This window comes from Protobothrops mucrosquamatus, unplaced genomic scaffold, assembly GCF_001527695.2.
Source record: "Protobothrops mucrosquamatus isolate PMUCROS unplaced genomic scaffold, P.Mucros_1.0 scaffold_199, whole genome shotgun sequence".
Lineage (NCBI taxonomy): Eukaryota > Metazoa > Chordata > Lepidosauria > Squamata > Viperidae > Protobothrops > Protobothrops mucrosquamatus.
In genome coordinates, this window is record NW_015386275.1 from 1,148,097 (window position 1) to 1,173,444 (window position 25,348).

The 25,348-nt window shown below is 35.9% G+C and overlaps 1 protein-coding gene across 1 annotated transcript in view; it reads right to left on the reverse strand.

Annotated features, from left to right (window-relative positions):
- Positions 1-25,348, reverse strand: part of PCBP3 (poly(rC) binding protein 3) — a 65,083-nt gene that overhangs the window by 5,846 nt on the left and 33,889 nt on the right. Inside the window, exons 9-12 of the mRNA XM_015825429.1 lie at positions 19,313-19,354; positions 10,586-10,664; positions 9,857-9,916; positions 7,185-7,237 (exon numbers count right to left, since the gene is read on the reverse strand). Of these exons, the coding sequence (XP_015680915.1) occupies positions 7,185-7,237; positions 9,857-9,916; positions 10,586-10,664; positions 19,313-19,354 (234 nt within the window). The remainder of the gene's footprint in view (positions 1-7,184; positions 7,238-9,856; positions 9,917-10,585; positions 10,665-19,312; positions 19,355-25,348) is intronic.

Sequence of the window (25,348 nt, forward strand, 5' to 3'; positions counted from 1 at the left end):
TAGAATATCTCTATATGTTCATATTTTCTCAAAGTTAACTAAATTTGGATGTATAAATGCTTCCATTGTTGAAAGCCATCCTGGTATTTTCAAATATATTTTACATTTTATTTTTTCCCATGTTAATAGTAATGCATTTCTTATATAGTGGTTCTGAAAGTACTTACGCATTTTATTTTTCCCATACCATAAAAAGGCGTGCCAACCAAGTTGTAAATCATGTCCCTCCAAATATAACAACCTTTTGTTTCTGAGAGTTATCCATTCTTTTACCCATGGTAATACAGATGCTTGATAATATAAAACCCACTCTGGCAAGCCAAAACCTCCATTTTCCTTAGCTTCTTGTAGCATTTTCACTTTAATTCTAGCTTTCTGTTCTTGCCAAATAAATTTCAAAATTAAAGAATTTAAGTCTTCATAAAAGTTTTTCTCTAGTTTTATAGGTATCGTTTGAAACAGAAATGGTATTTTTGGTAGCATATTCATTTTCACTGTAGCAATTCTTCCTAACATCAACAATTGCAAATTTTCCAATTTTTCCAGGTCCAATCTTATTTGGTTCAATAAATTTATATAGTTATCTTCTTTTATTGTTGAACATCTTGCTGTTAAATATATTCCCAAGTATTTAACCTTTTTAACTATTTGTAGTTCTATTTTTTCTAACATTTTTTTGCTTATCTGTGAGATTTTTAACTATCACTTTAGTTTTTTCTCTGTTTATTTTCAGACCTGCTATCTCTCCATACTGTTCTATTTTTTCCAATAGTTTAGGAATCATCTCTAAAGGTTCTTCTAAAATAAATACCAAGTCATCTGCAAATGCTTGCAATTTATAAGTTTCACCTTTTATTTCTATTCTTTAATTTCTGTATATTGCTAATATTTCTGTTTAAAACTTCCAAAGTTAAGATAAATAACAATAGAGATAGTGGACATCCTTGCCTTGTACCTTTTCTTATCTCAAAATTCTCTCTGTAGTCTCCGTTCACAATCACTTTTGCTATTTGTTTGTGGTATATTGTTTCAATCATATTTATAAAGTTTTGTCCAAAGTCCATTATTTTTAGTTGTTGCCAGGAAACATTATCAAACGCCTTTTGGGCATCTAAAAACATTAGTGTCAATTGTTTCCCTGGATGCAGTTCATAGTATTCCAATATGTCCATTATAACTCTTAAATTATTTTTAATTTGTCTCTTTGATAAAAACCATCTTGATCTGGATGTACAAATTCAGTTAAAATCATTTCAGTCTCTCTGCTATTATTGAAATAAATTTTGTATAATCTGAATCTTCTTTTGGTATTAAAGTAATATTTGCATCTATCCATGTAGTTGGAATTTTAGCTTCCAACGAAAGTTCATTACACACATCTTTCAACGGTGCACTTAATGTGTCTTGTAGGCCATTTACATAATTCTGCCGGTAGCCCATCTGGTCCCGGTGTTTTTTCATTTTTTTGTCTTCTTATGGCCTCTGTTAATTCCATCATTGTTATTTTTTCATTTAACATGATTTTAAATTTTTCTGAAATTTTTGGTAAATTATTTTTCCCCAGATATTGAATCATTTTCTCCTGTGGAATTTCTTCTATGTCATACAGTTTCTCATAGTATTCTTTAATTATCTTTTTTATTTCTTCGTTTTTAAATTATAAAGAGCCTTTCTCATTTACTAAATTATTTATCAATTTTTTCTCCTTCTGTTTTCTAAATTTATAGGCTAACCATCTTCCTGGTTTGTTTGCATTTTCAAAACTTTTTTGTTTTGCTCTTTTAATTTGCTGTGCCAATTTTTCTGATTCCATTAAATTTATTTTATGTTTTATTATTTCCATTTGTTTTTTCAGTATTTTCTTTTGTGGGTTTATTTTTTTTCTCTTGAAGCATTTGGCCTGGAGCAAAAATGAGTCAGTGGTCACAAGCAAAACTGAGAAAACCAATAATTCATCAGCCTCTGCTATAAAACAGGAATATATATTTAGTAATATAAATAACAACAGTAAACATTCAACCATCCTACATATAATCATAAATTAAATGTTTAGATGTAAAAACAAGCAGAGAAAGGACGGAAAGTGAAAGCCAAGCGAAAAACTTCTTAATGGACAAATAAAAACAACAACTGGCCAAACAAAAGACTTCTCAAGCTACGACTCAAATATAGCAATATCCATTACAATTTCATATGATATTAAACAGAATTTTTGCTCTTCAAAAATGTTTTAAACATTTGCTTTGTCTTTTGCTAAAACTTGATTATCCGGATTTATGGAATGTGAGAATTGCCAGTGACAAGAGATTGTGGGGTCTAAAATTATCTATTGGCGCATCAAAGCCCTGAAGAAGCAATCTTTAAGACTAATATCAACTTCTTATTTATTTTGCAATTTGAAGTATAGTTACAGGTAGTCCTCAACTGGTTGACTTATTGAAGTTATGATGGATTTCAAAAAAGTTACTTACAACCTATCCTTGCAGTTATGACTGCCGCACCACCCCCATGGTTACTTGATTGCATTTTGGCTGATTAATAACTAGCTCACATTTATGATCCCATGATTGTGTTTTGCAAAGGTTGATTTGCCATTTTCTGGCCAAAAGAAGGGCAAAGCATGCCTACTGGATAAGGCAAATGATGCCTACTGGATAAGCTGGATTCAGATTTAGGACCACTTAATTTGTTAATGACTTGCTTGATGACCATCATAAAAACAGTCATAAAATCAAGTCCAATCACATGGTCACTTAACTTTTGATCAAAATGACTTATGACCAAAATTCCAGGCTCAATTGTGGAAGTTGTAAGTTGAGGACTACCTGTAGAAAGATACAGGAGGCAGAAAGAGAAAGAGAGAGACAGATAGACAGACAACCTGACAGAACAAGTGGATTTCAAGAAAGAACAAACTGCATCTAAATTGTAGATTTTCTTGAGCTAAGACATACTGAAGAAAAAAATGCATATTTGTACTTCTGCAATTTCAGTGAACATTTAGAATTTCTAGTTAGAGTAAATTAAGTACAGGAATAAGCTATGTGTGGTAGACATGTTTGCTCATTAGTATCTTAGAATGTGAAATTTTTGACATGAAGGAGTTCAGTATCAATTAAATCTTCTGTCTTAACAGGTGGCCTGGAACCTTATGGTCATATAACTAGGAAGCCCAAACTGTTCTAAGAAAATTGTATTTATGGAACATTATACTTGGATTTAGTCATCCCTAGATGGAGGCTCTTTGCTTTCCCAAAAATTCTGTTTGTATATTCTGCTTTTCTACTCTACTTTGGCTTAAATTACATTGATATGTAGTACAGTGGATGAACTTGCTGACCTTCTTCTTTTGCATAGATGCCTTGCTGTAGAATAGAATAGAATAGAATAGAATAGAATAGAATAGAATAGAGCTGGAAGGGACCTTGGAATACTGCTATCATGTCCCCCCTATTTCTTCTTTTCTTTAGACTAGCCAAACCCAAGTCTTTTTTGTAATATGGTGACCAAAATTGGTTGCAGTATTCCAGGTGTGGTCTCACTAGGGTTTTATAAAGCAGTACTAATACTTTGCATGGTCTTGATTCTATGCCTCTGTTTATACAACCCAGGATTGTATTAGCTGTTTTGGCTGCTGCTGCACACTGCTGGCTCATGGTCAAGTCATCGTCCACTAGGACTACAAGGTCCCTCTTACAGTTACTGTTTTTGAGCAATCTGTACTTAAACCTTTGATTTTTTTTCTGCCTAAATGTAAAACTTTGCTTTTCTCCACATTAAAACTCATTTTGTTGGATAGGGCTCATTGTTCAAGTTTGTCAAGATCTTTTTGGAGCTTGTCGTCTGGGGTGTTGGCTATTCCTGCCAGTTTAGTGTCACCTGCAAATTTGATGAGTTCCCCTTCTATTTCCTCATCTAAGTCATTAATGAAGATATTGAAGAGTACTGGGCCTAAGACAGAGCCTTGTGGTACCCCACTGTGTTAGAATTAAAACTGCAACTTGAAAAACTCTAAGATAGGGAGACTATTCTTATTGTAATAATCTGTTCATTCCAGGCTTCATCTTAGTAGAATCACCATGGCACTGTGGATTGCTATCCTGCATTGAAATCTATTATTTTATAGGTTTGTATTTATTTCAAGTCAAATGACAGCTAGAAAAACTCACAACTAGTGAGTTTCAAAGCTATAGTCAAGCATACTTTAAATTAGGTCTATTCTGAAAGTTAATTTTACTTATTCTACTTATTCTACAGAGATTTTCTCTAACACTTCATTATCATTATCATTATCATTAGGAGCTATGGTGGATCAGTGGTTAGAATGCAGTATTCCAGGCTGACTCTGCCCACAGCCTGGAGTTTGATCCTGACAGGGCTCAAGCCTTCCATTTTTCTGAGGTTGGTAAAATGAGGACCCAGATTGTTGAGGGCAATATGCTGATTCTGTAAACTGCTTAGAGAGTGCTGTAAAGCACTGTGAAGCAGTATATAAGCCTAAGTATATAGTGCTATCAGTGCTTTTAGTCCTCAAGTTACGAATGTAATGGAGCATGCTCATTCCATTTGTAACTCGAGGATTCATAGGAGTGAATCTCGTACCTGGGCGAATGCACAGCTTGTTAAGTGAACATGAGATATCTCAGGGTGGGGAAGGCCATGGGGGACCTAATGAAGGAACAAGCCTTCTGCTTTAGACCATCCAAGCCCCCCCCCCCGAGATACCTCATGCTCCCTCCCCTGGGGTCCCCACAATTGCTCCCCTGTCCAATCCTGCCATGTCGGGTCACTTACCTTGTGAAGATCTGTCTCCTCTCCAGCCCATCTGTTACTTTCTCTGGTCCCAGCAAGAGCAGAGAGAGGCCTTCGAGGCCCAGAATGTACCCCCGGAAGCATATGGCCACCACCCACAGCCTCCATTCTGGGCCTTGGAGGGCTGGAGGAAGCCTCAAGACCCAGAACGGACCTCCAGAGGCATGCAAAACCCTCCCCTGGCCTCCATTCTGGGCCTTGGAGGCCTGGAGGAGGCCAAGAACAGACATCCAGAGGCATGCAAAAGCCTCCCCCAGCCTCTGCTCTGAGCCTTGGAGGCTTGGAGGAGGCATCGGAGGCCCCTGCCTCCTTTCTGGGTGGCAGCGGTCTGTAAAAGGCCTCTGACACCCAGATTGGGCCTCCGGAGGTCAGCAGAAGCATCCCTCAGCCTCCTTTCCAGGTGGCAGCAGCCCAGAATGGCCTTTGATGCCTGGATCGGGCCTCTGGAGGGACGCGGAAGCCTCCACCAGCTTCAGTTCAGTTCTCTGTTGCAGAGAAAGATCACATGAGATCAGTAGCGTGAGATCTCGTGCCACTGATCTCGTGTGATCTTGTATTACTTTAGGTCTCCATTCTCTGCAAATGCACTGAAGGCCTGGTGCAACTAAAAAAGTGAAGGATCTCGATCTTCGCAAGATGAGTATCCAAGGCCTAGTGACTAGGGAGACCAGGGGTGGAGGTGGGGTAGGGAGGGAATAGCCAGGGTGAATGCTGCAGTGACATTGTGGTTGTTCATAAGGGTGAATGACTGCTGTAGTGCTGCAACATTTGTAAATTCGGGACTTTTTCATAAACACTGGGGTCGCTTATTGTGTAACTTCGAACATTCGCTAAGGGAATGCTTGTAACTTGGGGATTATCTGTACACTGTGGAGGATGGCTGTTTCTTTAAATTGCTAATCTTTTCACACATTCCCAACCAATTGCCTGTCCACATTGGTGGCTACTGGCTTCATGCCTGGTAAGACTAGAAGACAATTCATTTCATAGATTAATGCAGGATAAATTAAGATACTTAAACACTTCAAGAAAATACCCATGCCATTTCATGTCTATTTCTTTCGATACTATAGCTAAACCTAGAATATATAATTCTATTGTACATGTAATAATATCCATCCTCATTTCTCTATATAGATGCCTTAATTTAAATCATAGAGATGATTTCACTTTATACATTATTTTGGCCATTGTTAATGGAACAATGGTTTATAACATTTAACTTTTAAAACAACTTGAAATACCTATTGGATTTATTATTAATTAATAGAATCTTTTTTACAATCATTTTACATAGAAATAGAAAAGAGCCATTCATTCTAAAACAATAAAAATTATACCTTAGAATGGAGACTTTGTATTTTGTATTCTATAAAAAGTAAATAAATTACATCGGCCTGTCCCATGCAGTCAGACAGGGAAGATATGTTGCAGACCCCGTCAGCCTAAGAAATCCAATGGGTGGGGTCTGGGAAGAGAGCCTTCTTTGACCTTGCCCCCGCCCAATGGAATATTCTTCCCCCACCTTCATGGCCTTCTGAAAAGAAGTTAAAATATGGCTCTGCAGCCTTGCCCGTGGAGTCCGGAGGAGGAGTGCGCAGCTGTGGGATTGGCTATGCCCTCAGAACCCTCCCTCTACCTTTTAATTAATTCTAACAAAGTTTTATCCTCCTTGCCTCTCTCTAAATTTTTCATACTGTTTTTATATTTTAATACTTTGTTGTACACCATCCAGACTCCCTCCCTAAGAGAAATGGGCAGTTCAGGAATATGAAAAACAAAGAAAAAAACACAATTGAGCTTTTAAAAAACTTAGTAAGAGTACAATTTCTTTAATTTCAAAAGAAGTACAATATATTTGATTTCTTTTTTAATCAAGTGGTTTGAGTTGCTTTGTATGTTTGTGTCTAAAATATAGGACTATGACATTTACATGAACACCATTCCAATGAAAAAGAACTATTCTAATATATCATAAGAGTACTTATGATATATAACAGATCTTTCCATCACAAAAGAAGGGCCATAATGGGAAGGGATTGGGAGGGGTGAAGAAAACAATTCCCCTCTCATTCAATATGGTAGCATGGGAGGCTTGAAGTGGCAGATCTTTCAAACTGGAGTCTTTGACTCAAGCAAAAAATGTTTATCAGGGATGCTAATCAAGCAAATTTTCCAAGCACCAAGAAAGGTAGCAAAAGCAGACCTCCCAAAATCTTTGTTTTATTTCTCAGTTTAATAGCTTTATCTGTCCACAAATGAAATTGCCTAAAATCAACAAAGGGGCTTTTTTGATACCATATCACTGAGAAGTCATTGTTGGCTACATACATTTATCAGATGATAAGCAGAACAAGAGATGCGATACTCACATCATTGGGAATGGTGAGTTCATGAGTACTGGCTGGGGGATTGGCATCCAAACCTGAGCATATGCAAGAGAAAATGATTATTGCTTGAAGTATAGCACTTTTGATGGCATTTCACCAAAATAGCAGATCTTGAGAATCTCCAGACTGCACTAAAGCCAAAGGGAAAGAAGGTTGAAGTTTCAATATATAACAGATAAAAAAACGGAGCTCTAAAAGCAGTTGCTGTAATATTTCACTAGATAACAATTCAGTAGATTCTAATGCAGTGATGTTGCGTTCTTTGAATACTGATATCCTCACCTCATTTTTTTCTGCCTTTTGGAATAAACAAGCTGGCCTATACTGCATTTTCAGTTTTCAGTGTTCAAGATGTTACTGTTGGTCAATAAAATAAAAGATACAGCTGCTTAGAAATATTAGGGAGAACTTGTGGCTATTTAGGAGGCAAACTATGATACAGTGGTTATTTTAAGTTGCTCCCCCGAAAGGATTAATTAATATCTTCTATGCTACTCATTGTGTATGGATGCTATTTGCAAGGAAGAAGAATACTGTATTTTAAACCCAGTTCTGATGAAATAATGGAGTTTTATAGCAAAATTACTTTGAATTATATAGCATGAATGACAGACATATTTTGTCAGTAGGGAAATGGAATTTCTTATGATCTTAAGAGTTAATAGCAAGGATTATTTATATATTTTTGTAAAGTATGAAAACAAATTATTACAGACACTAAATCCACAATAGAACAAATGCTTTCATCTCTTTAGATAACATATTCTTTGTACTTAAATTACAGGGATCCAAAGAGAAATGTGAACTTAATTTAGATCTAAATTAAGCCAATAAACTGTGGACACCACAATCTGTTTTCTAAAACTGTGTTTTTTAAAATGTACAATAATACTGGAACTATACTGCTACAGTTAATTCTTTATTCCACATAGTTCCCTCAGGAATATGTTGTAAAGTAAATGTTTCAGAGTTGAAAGCAATGACCTAATCACTTGTTAATGTAGACTAAATAGTTATATGCTCAAAACCCAAGTAATATTTATTTATTTATAATAGATTTTTTTCAAAACCCCACTTTATTACTTTATAACTAATAAAGTCACCTAGTCAAGTTTTCATGTGTAAGGTGGGACTTGAATTCATTGTATAATATCTAATAAAAAGTGGCCATCATGAAACCTGGGAATTCTGCTTTTTAAGAAGAGCCACAAAATGACAGTAGTTTGTCCAAGTATAAGAATGAACGCTATTCTAAAAAGTTTGTTATGACAGCGCAAAAAATGTGTGCAGCCTGTGGGGCAACCTTTAATGGAACAGTATGCACAATATATGGCAATGATAGTTTGCAGGCTGTGTGTCAGAGAAAGCACAGAAATTTGGAAGTATGTTCCATTAAGACTAATATGATTTACATCCACAGAACTGTGCTGGGATCAACCTGAATCTGTTTTTGTAATACTGCTCAATAAGGGCATCTGGTTTTGAGCCTCTTTCTGAATTGTTTGAAGGTAAGTTACTCCATGCTAGATGCTGAGAGTGTTCAGCATAATACACAGTATTAACCAAAAACCAAAAAAGAAAAGGATGGGAGAGAAGCCATAGTCTGTTATCCATTATCTGGGAAGAAATAAGCAGGGATATGAGAGAAGAGTGTCAACTAAGCAATCATCCAAACACCAGTTCAGTCTGCTGAAACTCAGCAATGAACTTTAGTAATGCTGAAGTCTGCACCCATCAACTTACAGATTTGATTTGTAAAGTTTTTAACAAAACCAATAAAATATAGCCATAAGGATTTTATGGAACTTGATCTGGTACATGTGAGGATCTGAATTTATTTTAAATGTATTTATTGGTGGCTGAATTTATTTTCAGAGATATTTCTAGTTCCAGGAGAAATTATGTGAATAATTAAGAAATTATGTGAATCTTCAGATTGATAGAGAATGAGCCTCACACACTGTGCTGTGGTAAATGTTGTATTGTTATAATAGCACAATAATATTAATCTTTCATTTGTAAGACTTTTATATAATTTTATATAATAGTGATATCTTGATTATAGAATGATACATTAAGAAATAAATATTTTTATGCAGATGTCTTTATATGGAAATTATTTTTACTTTGCTCATTCTTTTCTAATAGTATCTCACAAATGTCTTTAATGCAGCTACAAAACATACAAAAATCATTCTATGAACTGAAGCTAGGATCTAAGGATGCGCACAATGGTTTTACTTGGACTTTTAATTTGTTATGGCTTCTGCTAAATCACAGATTCCTTTAGAAAGAGTGCATAGAGTGTGATGGAAAGTGAAAGGATGCTGTTTACTCCAAACCAAAATTTGGGGATGAAAGAAGAACAATTTCAAAAGCTGAAGAGAAACAAAAAGATGAAAGAGCTAAGGTCTAAAGAGAAGCCATTTTAACAGTGACATGTCATTCTGCTGGAGAATTATTCTGAAAAAGGTCCAGGTTGTCTTAACTGCTGCCATTTTGTTATTCTACTATCATAATTATAATTGTGCTGTGTCTTGCCTCCTGAACATCAGTAAAACTATCCCATCAATATAATCAGAACAGCTGCTTTATATATCACTTTGGCAATGACAAAAAGAATTATATGACTGTATTTCCTGTATTTATTTTACCTGAGGATTGGCCCATCAGATTTTGAGCTTCTTCGGAGGAATGTAAGGGCAGCTTTTCTCCTGAAGAGCAAAGAAGAAACACACTTAACTTTTTTTTTTTGCCTTCAAGGAGAGAAGCAATATCACTTCATCTAGGAAGCTCAAAATATGATGAACAAAATGGCAGAAAAAGCAAGTTCCCATTCAAATAAAATGCAATGCTATTAAAACATATGTTCAGTAAATAATATCTGCCGTCCTAGTTTTCTGCAGAAAATATTCCCTTTTCCTAATATTTCTGAGTTTATCAGAAATGATTTTTAGAAATCTACTTGATGCCTCAGATAAAAGGCTGGTTTGTCTTCATTTTCCATAAAAGCAGTGGTTCAAATGCTAGGCATTCATTAGTCATCTAATGTATTTGAATCCTAGTAGTATATTTTAGAATATCACAAACAATCAGGGACAAGTATGAGAAATTAACCTTTGCCTCTCAGTGCAGATGCATCCTTACCTCCTGACTAAAGGACTGTTATAACATAGGTATCTTAGAGCAGATAATAGCATCACATAACTTGCAAATATATGACCTGACTTTTTCTCAACTCTAGTGTCTGCCTCTTGTCCTCCCTTAATTCCACTGCAATTACACATCCTGTTTCTTTTAATCTTAGAAACCAAGCTTAGAAAAAGAGAGAACTGTATAGGTAAAAAGAGAAGGAAATCTGTAAAGGGAATTTGGGTACGTACCAGGGAAAGCAGGGGTGGTCTGTCCAAGGGGAGTAAAGGGGGTTTGCTGCATAGCCAACTGGTGGAGCTTGGTCAACTGCTGAGGGGGTAGGAGGGATATTAGAACTAAGAAGGTTATTGTTATAGAATACAAGTCACACTGAAAACCAAGAACAAAATTATAATAGTAATATTTTTAAGAAAGAAACCAGGAAGCCATGTGGAATCATGGCAACATACAGGTTTTATAGAAGGACTTGGCCTGGGAAATTATAATTGGTCAAATTTCTGGCAGATGTGCTCAATCAGGATCTGAAACACAGCAGCCTAGTTTTGTTGTTGTGTCTTTCCAGATGAAATTGTACATATGTGTTCATCACAAAACCTGAACCAAATAGGAGAATATGTAGATGTGTGATTACCATCTCCCAAAGAGGTTCTACTGCATGGAGACCATCAGTGTTTCTGGAGCTGTGACCTGGAACTGGTAGTTTCTTCAAAATATTGAAAGTTTCATAACTAGGTAGATGACCCCAATGAAAAGTCCAGTATGTGTTTTGGCCAAAATAGGTATGTATTTCAGATCCTGTTCATCCCTTCTTGTGCTTTTAGCATTAGGCTTTTAATAACTCATCACAAAGAGGAAAGCAATTCCAATATATTTTATGCCAAATCTATACTGTTATTCAAACACCAAAATAACTTGAAACCAAACCTGCTTTTAAAGCCATGCTCTGTAAGAGCTTGAGGTAGTAGGATGATAATTAGATTCTGATGTCATTACAGAAATTCCCTACACAGCACAGTAATAGGTTGCGGGAAGTTCCCCTAAACTATGAGATTCTGATCTTTTGAATTCAGAAGGGGGAAAGATTAAAAGCAAAAATCCCAAACTCCTGCTCCTGCAGAATATCTGAGTGAAAGAGTGCAGGAAAGTCTGACATTGGTGCTGTAACATTTGGATGAAACATTGGAACCAGAATACCTGAGAGGCTGAAGAAGACAGGAAAGTTACAAGGAGTTTGAAAAGAAGAGCTTTTATTAGTCAACCAAGCAGGCAAACAAAATATGAGAAACAAATGGCATCCTATAACCTATGTTGTCTTGAAATAAATTAAAAGATGGGGGGGATTAAATCATTTAAGTTTCTATATGAAGTACTCTGAAAGAAAATGTTGTGTTCTTCAAAAGTGTGACATTCATTTTTGTCTATGCAACCCTTACTGTCCCTAATCACAAACTGGATATTCTTTAGATCAGCGTAGTGTGTGCACCATGGAATTTTGGAACAACAAGTAAGAAAAAACTAAACCAAGATTTGGATATTGCTGTTTAACCAGAAGATTGTCTGTGGAATCTTTCTGGCTTAATCAACAAAGTATGGTTTTAATTTATAGCAAAGTGATGGTATATAGAGCTTCTTTGCTGGAAGATTAAACTACACAGTAGGTTCATACATCATGCTAAGCCATGATTTAGTTTAGTATGAAGTGTAAACAGAGACAGGAAGTAACACAGCTGCTCTTCTGATTTCAGTTATGATTGTGTACATTGGAGGTAATACACACTTATGATCAAACCCACTGTGGGTAAGATGGGAAGATTTTGCTTTCAAAAGCCACCACCCCATATATGTAGGAATTTTAAAAGAAAACAAATTCATGGATGATTCAGTAGGTTGGATGATTCTTGGATGGTTTGTTGGTTTTTTTTGTTGTTGGTTGGGGGTTTTTTTGCCAACAAAATGTGTTCTTCAAATCTTCTTTACAGGACTGTCTCAAATTTGACATCACCTAATGAATATGAATTTGATTCAGCCTTTTCCTCTCCTACAAGAAACTATATGTTCCACCAGGAAATTTGACAGGACCAGAAGCAGAGGCAGGAAATCATAGAAAATCATAGAAACATGGTCAGGAAGTTGGTGGTCTAGCTGAATTTTTATTTGTTATATCCGAGAAACTAGAGAATTGGTAAAGTACCAAATAACTGGAGAATAGCAGACATTGTCCATGTCTACTAAAATGGGCAAAAGGAAAATCCAGCAAATTACAGACCACTCAGTCTGAAACTAATACAAGGGAAAATCCCAGAGCAGATGCTAAAGATCTTGAAACATTTTGCCAGACTAATCTTACCTCATGTTTTGAACAAGAAGCTTCCTTAATAGATTGTGAGCATGCTGCCAACACAATCTATCTTGACTTCAACAAAGCATTGATTAATTACTCAATGATATGCTAATCTAGTTAAGCATGGCCTGAATGGCAGGACATTTTATAACTGGCTCAAACTCAACCATGACTTAAACTTAGCCATGCAAGGAGTTAAACTGGTTAACTAATTAAACTTAACCATGGCTTAAAATTACCATACAACCTAGCTAAGCATGGACTGAATGGCATGACAGTTCATAAGTGACTCAAACTTCTTCAAAGAATGTCGATCAATGGGTCCTCATCAAATTGAAGAGAGGTATCAAATGGGGTTCATAAAGATTAATTCTCTATCCTCTATTCTTTGCTAATGATTTCATTAATGATTTGAGTGCAAAAGTATAGGAACAATTATCTAATTTACAGATATAAACTTGGATGGGACAGCCAATATCCTAGAAGACTGAAATAAAAGTCAAAATGATCTTGATAGGTGGCAGAAATGATCTGAAAACAACAAAATGAAATTTAACAGACAAGTGCAAATCTCTTCATTTAGGAAACAAAATCACATACACAGATATATGTTGTGGGATACCTACTTGCAAAAAAGATCTTGGATTAGTAATTGATTGCAAACTGAATTCATTGCCAAGAGTGTGATGTGGCTGCAAAGAAGGCAAATGCAATTTTAGGTTGCATCAACAGATATTTAGTTTCCAATTCACAGGAAATAACCCACTCCATTCTATTTTATTATCTCCATCTCAAATACTAGGTTTACTTCTGGGTACCATACATTAAGGATTCAGAGAAATTGAACAGACTCCAAAAAGGTCAATGAAGAGGATCAGGGGACTAGACACTAAGGCCTACGAAAAGAAATTGAAGAAGCTGGACATATCTTTAGAAAGGGTAATTGATGAGAGATCACACACTATTCTTTTGTGTTCCACAGAGCAATAGATTTCATAACAAGATGGCAGATCATGATTGAACTTTTAAAAAAAAATATTAACAGAAAGAGTCATGTATGTGTTTCACTTTGAGAGCGGGCAACTAAATTTCATTTTTGATGTGTGCTGTTGTGCCCACAGTAAAAAAATGACAGTAAAGGTTATCTTATCTTATCTTGTCTTGTCTTGTCTTATCTGTCTTACCTATCTTAACTTATCCTATCTTATCTTATCTTGTCTTGCCTTACCCTGCCTTACCTTACCTTATCTTACCCTATCCTATACTACCTTACCTTACCTTACCTTACCCTGTCCTGTCCTGTCCTGTCCTGTCCTGTCCTGTCCTGTCTTGTCCCGTCTTGTCTTGTCTTGTCTTGTCTCGTCTCGTCTCGTCTCATCTCATCATCTTCGGTCTTGGATATATTAATTTGAATTTCTAAATTAAGAGGCAGTTGGACTCAGTGGCTTAAATAACCTGGTTTTTTTTCTTCTGTTCAATCATGTTCAATTCTTGGAGACTACCTGCACAAATCCCCGAAGTTTTCTTGGCAAGATTTTTCAGAAGTGGTTTGCCTTTGCCTCCTTCCTAGGGCTCAGAGAAAATAACTAGCTCAAATCAGCCAGCTGACTTCATACCTAAGATCTTATAGTCTCCCAGTTTCTAGTTTGATGCCTTATTCACTACATCAAACTGGCTCTCAAGTGACCTTAAAACCAAAGAAACAGAAAAGCCTCCTTCGTCAACCAAGCTAATCTACTGTGACTTTATTGCGATCAGATGCAGTGTCCATATTTCAGATGGATTTAATAGAAGGTAAAAAAAATCAGATGGGAGAGAGATAAATAGAACATTTGTATTTTATGCATTTTCAGAAGGTGAGATGTTGAATACTACATAGGGAACATAAAATGGAGAAGTTGGAAGTTGGAAGCAATTGTCAGAATAGACTTCTGATTGCAGTCTATGTGTGGAAGGGAATTCTACTTGGTGGTACCAAATTTACAGGGGCTAAAGACCACAAAACAGGTATTTGAATTGCAGGTAACCAGAAATCATGGTTGTCCACTTCTCAGGTCCATGAAACAGGGAGCAAGAAAGAGCTCTGACTCTCCAAATCTCACCCACAGTCCCCAATTGTTTGAAAGAGTAGAATATATATCTGAGAGTTTCAGTTGTGTGTCCATAATGCACATATACAGGATATAGTAAAAGATACTGCAAATTGTTTGTATTGATGGGGAAAGAAATCCTATTTTTAAAATTCATGTTTATAGATTCTCACACTGTTCAGTATTATAATGTAATCTAATTTTTCCATCAAGAATTTTAGAACTTGGGACCCAATGGAACATTTTTTAAACCTTAAAACTATAGTTTATTCACCATATCATACTAATATCTGTGCCAGATCTTCAGAAATTACAAGGGCACATTTATAATAGTAATCCCTGATGAGAAGGGCTTGCCCTTTTAAATACTCAGTATTTCAAACCGCTTCCTACTTATAAGATTTTATGGAGATAGTATCTGGGCTTCTAAATTCCATCCAATTCCACAAAACATAAATATGTTATAATAATTTAGTGATTTATCCATTATCATACATAAGAAAAAACTGAAGCTTTGGAAAAATAATGCATGGTTCCTCTCTGGATCCAAAAAGAAGTTTTAGATATGCATATTTTTTTTATTTCATTTCATTTATTTATTTGTATCCCACCTTTATTATTTTTACAAATAACTCAAGGCAGCAAAAATATGCAACCCACCTTCCTTCTCTTATTTTCCCACAGCACCAACTGTATGAGGTAGGTTGGGCTGAGAGAGAGTAACTGTTACTCAGCCGGCTTTCATGACTAAGGCAGGACTTGAATTCATGATCTCCCACTTTCTAGCCTGGAGTCTTAACTACTAGACGAAACTGGCTTTAGTGAGTATATATATTCCTTGAACATTTCTTTGTATTTACATATGCTTCAGTTAGTCACATGCACTGAATTCAGTTTGGCTGATTCAGAAAGATTCCAGGGATGCCAAACTAAAATAGGCTTTCCTGAAATGTGGAGAATTCAGAACCGAAAGTTCAGAATACATTCAGAGGATCTATTATGGAAAGTCAGTTTTATTTTACCTGCATGATACATTCCTCAGTAAGTTTCTTATATAAGGAGAATGAGGAAAGAAAGAAGATGGTATGATTTTTATTTTAGTAAGGATGCAAAATAATTTTTCATTAAAAAGAAATTGTTTTAGAATTCTGGTTTTATTTATTGATTCATCATTTTTATATATTTTCCCATCTCATAATCAAGTGACTGGGCACCATGGAACAAAGTTAGAAAAGTTTTAGCTCCTTGGAACACTTGTATCAGTGTAAACTTTGCTGTTTTGTGAAGTATGGACTGCTAACTGTCCTGGACATTCAACCACCAATCCACTGTTTCTAAAGCCAGATTGCAAATGTTATATATTCCCTAGAAGCTATGTAATTTGGGTAACCACTTATGTAATCATTTGGTTAAGCAAATTAATTACAGATACCTAATGCACAACAATAAAAAACCCACAATCTCTTTTCCTTCATTTACTTAACTCTTGACAACACACTAGGGAAAATATACAAATATGCATATATTACAGATGTCTGAAAGATTGTAAATGAATATAAGTATCATTTTACAAAACCTTTTACATTAAATCTCAGTTAACAGTCTTGGAATTCTGCACATTTTTTAAAAAGAACCAGAAACTGGGTTATACTGAAATACTGCAGGGATTAAGGTAACAGAATTTCAATCAATTGCATATTCCAAAATTTGAGATGGATAATTGTGTTTATATAAAAAAGGCCTTCTTTCAAGCTCTCCAGTACCAATGTTTTGGATTTATGCATAAACATTTAATCAGACAACAATGGCCAGAATTAAGAAAAAAGCTCAAAATCAGCATAAAGAATTGTGCTGTTTCACTGACTACAATCTAAACTGAAACATGTGATCAATAAAATCTTACGTTTTTCTAAACTGATGACATTTCTTGCATCTAGAAAGTGTTCTGTGTTGCTCTCTCTGGTTAAGGATGTGCTTTGTAAGATGTGATAACATTTCTTATTTGAGAAATAATGACATTGATTTCCATGGACTGATCTGCTCTTTATTATCTCCTATCCCACTCCTGTTCATTGGTCTCATTTGGTTTCGGACTGAACCAGCTGTGAATAAATTATTAAAATGTAATGTTTTTTTTCCCTATAGCTATATCAGTTTTCTTTTTCACCTACTGCTATAAACACACTTGGACCATGGTATTTTCTCATTTTTATTGTAGAATTTTATTAAACTAAAGGAGAGAGGTAGTAGTTCACCTGTCTCCTTTGTAAATAATGATCATTAGGCTCTTTTTCTGAAGAAGAGAGACCTTGAGTCATAGCTGCATGATATACCATATATTGATTGCTTATGTGGTTAACCTTAAAGTTTTAATTTCATATTGTCCAGTGTTCTGTATCACCCTGAAGCCCTCATGCAAAGTTCTTTATTATGGGTAGCTATACTACTGTGTAAAATCAGCAAAGAGTTAAAAGGATAATTAATAGTTTAAAGGAGAATATTTGTAGCTCAGGGCTGAAATGAGGGGTCTCTGAAACTTGATGTCAGATCTGCCTGGCTCGGCTTGGGAGGCCTCACAGGCAGTGCTTTTTTCTAAAAAAAAAAAAAAAAGGTGCCGGAACTCACACACGTCATACAACCCGCCTTGCCTACCCTACAAGATTCCATCCAAAAAAGGTGCCGGAACTCTGTTCTGGGTGTTCTATGAGAAAAAAAGCCCTGCTCACAGGCATCCTGCCATAAAGAGAAGAAGGGAAGAAGGATGAAAGGGAAAAGAAGGGGGGAAATGAAAGGAGGAAAGATAAAAGGGCAATAAAGTTTTGTGTGTATGTGATAGGAAATCAGGAGGGGGGAATGAAAGGTGAGAAGGACCAGGGCAGCCGAATCCTGTTTGTATCAGCATCTCACGGCCAGGCACCCTGAGAAGTATGCGGATTGCCCCCAAACATCTTAGAGTTCTCAAAACATCTTGGCGAGCTCTGGTGGGCTGGAAATGGACTGGTCATGGAGGGAGGGATGGGCTGGGGGCAAACCTACACCTTATGTTGCACCCAGTGAACGCAGTGATTACAGAGCTGGCTTGACTTTAAGGCTTTTGTTTCCTAAGGGATCGGATTGGGGCAGGTCTGACATATCAATTTTCCATCCCTGCATGTTGAAAGTCCATGCATGAGAAATAGGCTTAAGTTTGTTTGAACATGTTTCCATATTTCTTCCATATTTTTATGTATTGTATATTTCTCCTATTACATTCAGTGTTATATGCAGTTGATCAGATTGACATTTTCTAAGCAACTGTTATTTATAATTACATTTTATTACATTTCTCCTAAGAATGTATTTCTGCTCAGAGAACAGTAATTAATTTCACTTTCCCAATATTTAGGCTATAGATTTTCTCTTCCATCCATAAATACATAAGCAAGCAAGCAAGCAAGCATAAAGCCTAGACATTGAAAACAGATAAAAATGAAGCCTAGAGTTTTTTTCCTCCCTGTATAAAATTCAGTGTGAGCATCCATTGGCAGCATAGTATGGCCTAAATAAAATTCATTCATAATCTTCATTTTTCAGTGAAAGAGACAACAGTTGGTACTAAGTTCATTTATGAGAAGCATTTTTGCAAATGTTGTTTCAGATGTTATTTATATGCTTTTTTTTGTTAGAAAGGAAGGAACATAAAGTAAGAGCCATGGTGGCACAGTGGTTAGAATGCAGTATTGCAAGCTAACTCTGCTCACATTGCCGGGAGTTCAATTCCTTCGATCCTGACTGGCTCAAGGTTGACTCAGCCTTCCATCCTTCTGAAATTGGTAAAATGAGGACCCATATTGTTGGGGGAAATACCCTGACTCTGTAAACTACTTAGAGAAGGCTGTAAAGCACTGTGAAGTGGTATATAAGTCTTATTGCTATTGCTATTAAGAAAAAATATTTTTTACTAAAGATATAAATAATAAAACAAATAATGATGCCCACTCCTGGTTTGGAATGACAACTGGAGAACAATAATCAACTGTTTCCCCCCTCCCCCAAATTCTAAACTAAGGGATTCAGCATCAGCAGAAATTCTCTCTTCCCTTTCATTATAACTAAGGAAATGTAAAGTATCTTGAACTCTTGGCAAAAAGGTGAAGTATAAATTAAATAAATAAGCAAAGACTAAGGAAAATAGCAAGGATTCTGGGTATAACCACATCATAAAATGAGAAGATGCATAAACAGGTTGTTTCTTTCATTATCAGCAATTTCTATGGCAGAAAAAAACATAAAAGGAAAGGCTCTTTAATGGCTAATATCAGGGAACAAAAAATTTAGTAAAGGGATAGCACAGAAAAATGTTGGTAATTTAACAACAGGCCAAGTCCTCAATAGAAATAGAATTGAGTCCTAATTATTACCAATACTACACATGGCCAATTATTTTGACAAAAACATTAATATTAATTATTAATATTAATATTACTCATTTGACAAAACATGCAGGTAACATAGAATACATTTACAAATAATAAAGAGAAACTCACATCTGGATGTGGAATTGCATATTGTCCTTGAATCGTATAGGCCTGGGAAAAAAAAGCAGTGTAAGACACTGACACAGTGACCAGTTGCTATAGGCTTTACTTAATGCTGAACCTGTATCACTAATCGACATAGCAACATTAGGATCCTCCATAGTCTGCAATATTTGAGTCTGTCTGTCACATCAAGGACATTGTTATATACCTATATAATGCTATACTATAAAGTGGGTCTAGGCCTAAAGTATATAATAAACTGGAATTTAACTGAACCCCTAAAAATATATTTACCCAATGAAGCATTTTCTAATGTTTTTAGCAATTAATTCTACACTTCCTAAGCTTTTGGTTCTGGCACATAGGCAAGTGAAACTCAAGCAGGATCCACCAACCAACAGTGAAGCCAGAAGCTGAGACCAGGACCAGATGGTGTTTTCAAATGCCAGTTGCACAGCCTCACTCCCCTCTTTAGCGGGCAGCCTGAGGCTCATTCCCTCCTCCCTTTAATGTAGGCCTTTCAGCTAATTTTCATTCCACTCTACAGCATTTCTTCATCTACTTTGAGGGGCAGTGTTGGAGAGAAAAATGTTTGAATAATTTCTCTAAATAGATTAAAGAGTTTCCATTAAGAGTGGTTCTTGTATGAGTGAAAAAAGTGGGTAGTTACACTCTTACCAGTCCTCTCAGTTACTCCCTGTGAAATGACCTCACCTAAGTACTTGGCAGCTGAACAGAGACCTTGGACTGGTAGCTGGGAAATGACTCACCTTTATCCTTGCATAGCAAGAATGGCACAGTTGAAGGAAAGTTGAGTTAACCGGGCATTCCTCTTTCAAAAAGTTATTTGTTCCCATTTGTTCCCAGGCCAAGCTTAAAGTATTATAAACCAGGATAGAATATCTATTTTCTTTTTACACAAGTAAGTTTTCCCTCTTAATTCAAGTTTAACTTGTTTTACAATTCCATTAGGGAAGAGGGAGAGAGCCTTTGGCATAGACTGCCATATTTATGCTATATTCAGAGGTAAACAAAAGTGCTTTCTGAAACAGCTACTGTATGTCCCCAATTCTCTCTCCCCACTCTAACTTCTACCCAGAATAAATATTTATCTCAATTAAGTTTTGGGCTGCTTACAGAGATAGTGGTGGGTGGCATTTGTCTTAGCCAATGGGTAGGAACAGATCAGTATTTCCTTCCGGATTTCTCAGCTAAAAAATTAGCAATTTTGATAAACCTTGCAATGGGGACTTCAGGGAAAGACCATCAGAGCTAGCTAAGGGGAACTGCACCCTGACTGTGCATGTTTCCCATCCTTTCTAAGAGAGCTGCTTGGCTGGATTCAATTGCCCAAGCCTTGGGGAGCCATATTTTCCTATATTGCAAAATTGCTGTGACTGGCAATAGGCATGCAGTTGTGAGTGTAAACAATGACTGCTTTGTGATACCATCCATTGCAACATTGCTGTTGATAGGCCAAGTAAAAGGTAAGGTCTGACCTCTTACATGTGCCAAGATATATTGTAGACCAGAGTTCCCTCTCTATACTTAGATATTCATACATTTAGCCAGATATTTAGACTGAATTTGGCAAATCCTTCCCAAGGATGTGGGATAAGCAGATCATATTTGATGGTATTAAAGATATTGTTACAGAATGTCAGGGATTCTAAGTAAAATTGCCTTTTACAATTGAATTATAATAATTTTTCAATGCCAATGATGTTCAAGTGATGCTCCAGTTGGTTATTATATAAAATTATATGGCTGGTCATCAGACATAATTTTACACTGGATTAGCAACCAAACATGATATTATATAATTTCATATAATTATATGATTTTATATGTTATGTCAGACATGTCACTCATCATCTAGAGAGCTACATTTGATGGGCCCTAGACAACAGGCCTTTTCTGCTTGCCACCCATTTTGTGGTATCTTCTTGCTCCAGATGTAAGGCTGGCATCATTACTCCTAAACTTCTGAAGATCCCTGAAGATCTATATACTCTCTTCAGTTCTGCTCTTTAGTATCATCCTTTTCCCAATTTTAAGCAACAATGCTGTGACATCAGTTAGATTGCAAATATTGGTGCCATATGTTAAGCTCCATTGTTGAATGGGGACATTGAAACTGAGCAGAACAGAATAACAGAGTTGGAAGGGACCCTGGAGGTCTTCTAGTCTGCTTAAACAGGAGACCCTATACTATTTCAGACAAGTGGGTGTTCAATCTCTTCTTAAAAGCCTCCACAACTTCTGAAGGCAAGCTGTTCCAATGGTTAATTGTTCTCACTGTCAGGAAATTTATTCTTATTTCTAGATTGCTTCTCTCCTTGATTAGTTTCCATCCATTGTTTCTTGTCTTGTCTTCTGGTCCTTTGAAAAATAGGTTGACCCCCTCTTCTTTGTGGCAGCCCCTCAAATATTGGAACACTATTAGTCCTTCTTTTCATTAGACTAGACATACCCAATTCCTGCAAATGTTCTTCATGTTTTAGCCTCCAGCCCCCTAATCATCTTTGTTGCTCTTTTCTGCACTCTTTCCACAGTCTCAACATATGTTTTATAATATGGTGATCAAAACTGGATGCAATATTCTAAGTGTGGTCTTACTAAGGCTTTATAAAGTGGTACTAATACTTTATGTGATCTTGATTCTATCCATCTGTTAATGCAACCTAGGGTTACACTGGTTTTTTGCTGCTGCGACACACTGCTGGCTCATATTTTATAACAGCAATAGCACTTAGACTTATATACTGCTTCATAGTGCTTTATAGCCCTCTCTAAGTGGTTTACAGAGTCAGCATATTTCCCCCAACAATCTGGATCCTCATTTTACCGACCTTGGAAAGATGGAAGGCTGAGTCAACCTTGAGCCAGCCAGAATTGAACTGCTAAACACAGTTAGCCTGCAATACTGCATTCTAACCACTGCGCAACCACAGTTCTTTTAAGTGATTGTCCACTAGGACTCAAAAATCCCTTTCACAGTTGCTATTGAGCCAAGTTTCACCTAATCTGTACCTGTACATTTGGTTTTTCTTGCCTAAGTGAAAATCATCCTTTTCTCAACATTGAATTTTATTTTGTTAGATAGGGCCTAGTGTTCACGTTTATCAAGATTCATCTGGATCCTGAGCCTATCTTCTGGGGTGTTGGCTATTCTTGCCAGTTTAGTGTTATCTGCAAATTTGATGAGTTCCGCTTCTATTCCTTCATCTAAATTGTTTATGAAGATATTAAAAAGTACTGGGCTTAAAATGGAACCTTGGGATACCCCATTGCTTACTTCCCTCCATATAGATATCTTCCCAGGTATTGGTGTCAGGCTGTAGTTTTTCCTTTTTGGAAGATTGGGACATCAGTTCTTTTCCAATCCTCTGATAGTTCCCCTGTGCTCCAAGAACTTTGAAAGATATGGTTCAATGATTCCGAGATCATGTCTGCCAGCTCCTTCAGAACTCTGGGATGTAAACCCTCAGGTCCCAGGGACCCAGTAGGCTTGAGACCCAGGAGATGGGTGACCTCGGAGGTGGTTTCTTTATTATTTACATCCAACCATGTATTATTCTCTTTACCTGTTTTAGGTCTGCTTCTATCATTCTTAAATCTATTTAATAATATTATATAACGGTTTTAACTAATAATTGTCTTATTCATTTACTGTTTTTACTGGTTTGTTTTATGCCTTCCAGCTTAATTTCTATGAGATGAGCAGCTACATAAATTTGATTAATAACATAAATAAATATTATATAATTATATTTTATAATTATATAATATATAATATAATCATCATCATCTGGAGTATCACTTAAACACAATCAACACTGACAAAATAATTTCATTGTTATTATTTCATCAAGGAATAACACAATATAGAGAAGAAACAAAAAAGATCAGTTATTTTCCTGTTCTTCTTTGGAAATTTGAGTCTCATTGAGGAACATATGCCTTTTTCAAGTAATATCATAAAGTGCTCAGTGAGGTAATTTTCTAATCCATCTTTGATATAGCCAAATTATTTAGCTATTGTAAAAATGTGTTTAATCTGTTATTCTGCCTAATGTGCCAATAACTATAGGGTTGAGTTTTTCCATGAAGTATCTTTTTCAATAGCTAATTATTTTCTCATTATTACCACCTCTTTACAAAAAGGCTATGATGTATGTAATCAATGTATAGGTATGAATACTTCCATTGTAAAGAATGAGGAAGTCTAGCAGAAAAACATTTTATTTCCTAAGAATTTATGGCTGAACTAAATATAATTTTGCATTTTCCTTATTTAGAATTTCCCAGCTCTAAAAAATCTACAGTCAAATATTCTGTTTCTGAAACTCAAAGACAAGTATTTGATAAAGGGATGTAAACAACAACAAGTACAACAGTAATGATAACACTGTAATCTATGGCCTCATAAAAAAGGACCTGCTGTAAGATTTCTTAGTGCAAGATGCTTCATATACTTCCCTTGTGGTCCAGTTTGCAGGGCTAGACTCTACCCAAGTTTAGATCTTAAACGTATTGCCCAGTAAATAACAATATACCTTCTATTGTTTGGCTGATAAAAATGTGGTATTAGCATGTTTCCACATATGCTTGTTTTACACACTTCTAACCCTTTTTGTGAAAAAGAGAGAATCACTGATGTATGTAAGATAGTAGAATACAGTAAAAAACCCAACCACAATCACAAAACCCCTAAGCTTCTAATTCTTATTAATTCTTTCCATTGAGGAGCAGACATTTTTCTCTTTTAGCTTCTTCTCTATTGGGGATTTATAAATAAAAAGTTTGCAGACTATAAAACAATCTTCTTTTTATTGAAAAATGGAAATAAAGAACACTTTATAAGCAACAATAAATGTGCCAAAGGAAAGCATTTTTCATAAGTGATTTAAAGACACTTCCATTTAAATAGACTACAAAGATGAACAATCACACATAAAGGGAGAGTAAAGACAGCAAAGGAAAATGAATGAAAAATTTAGTTGAATTTCAAAATCAAATCAACTGGGTTTCTTAACTAAGGGTTCAATACTGTAACTGCAGAGAAGTGATTAGTGCTTGAGATGAGATGGAGGGATTCACTTTCAATGCATTTATTTATTTTTTATTTCTCTTTTGTTTTAATACTTACATTTTATCAGTTGCCCTGTTTGAAGACAGTGACACCAATTAAACAGAAAAAGATTTCACCGATATAATATGGAAAAGTGTGTTACCTTGCATTAAGCAAAGTAATTCTCTATTTTCATTCCAACACCAGCCTTTTGGGTTATATAAGAAAGAGCTATTTTTTTATAAATAAAATAAATCTAGATAAAAGAAACAAGAACCTTTCACATAGGTTATGCCATATGGATAAAGGTTTGCAGTCTTATTTTTGTATTACTGTATTTTTTATTAGCAGAATGATTCATTTATGGGATCTTTGCATTCCCGTGCCAAAACAAATGTACTGCCTAGTTGTAGGATTCTCAATTGCAGATAGCCAAATGTGTTTTTTTTCCAACCCTGAAAAAATTTGCAACCTGAAGGAAAACTGTCTATTAGTTGACTGACTCCTATGTTTGAGCCTATAATAATCAATTTTGATGACTGCTAAAATGGTCAGTTGTTGGGTGAAAATCTAACTATGGCATCTCCCTGTCAGATGGGTGAAACTAATTCCAAAAAGTGTGGGCCTAGATTAAGAAGTAACACTTTCCTTCCTGCAAGATTTGCCTTGCTGGCTGCTGAATTGGATTTGTCTCATGGTGTGTTTTCTTTTTTGAGGCTTGTTGGATTCTGACCTTAAGATTAAAATCCAACAAATATCAATGTATGAAAATATCATATGAATATTTTATATTTAAATGGTAGCAGTAATGTTCTTATTCTATTGCATTGATGGCGAATCTATGGCACGGGTGCCAGAGGCGGCACTCAGAGCCCTCTCTGTGGGCATGCGTGCTGTCGCCCCAGTCCTAGGCCTTCAGCTGAATTTTATAAAACCTTTTCGCTTTAGGCATCTGCTGCCAAGCGCAA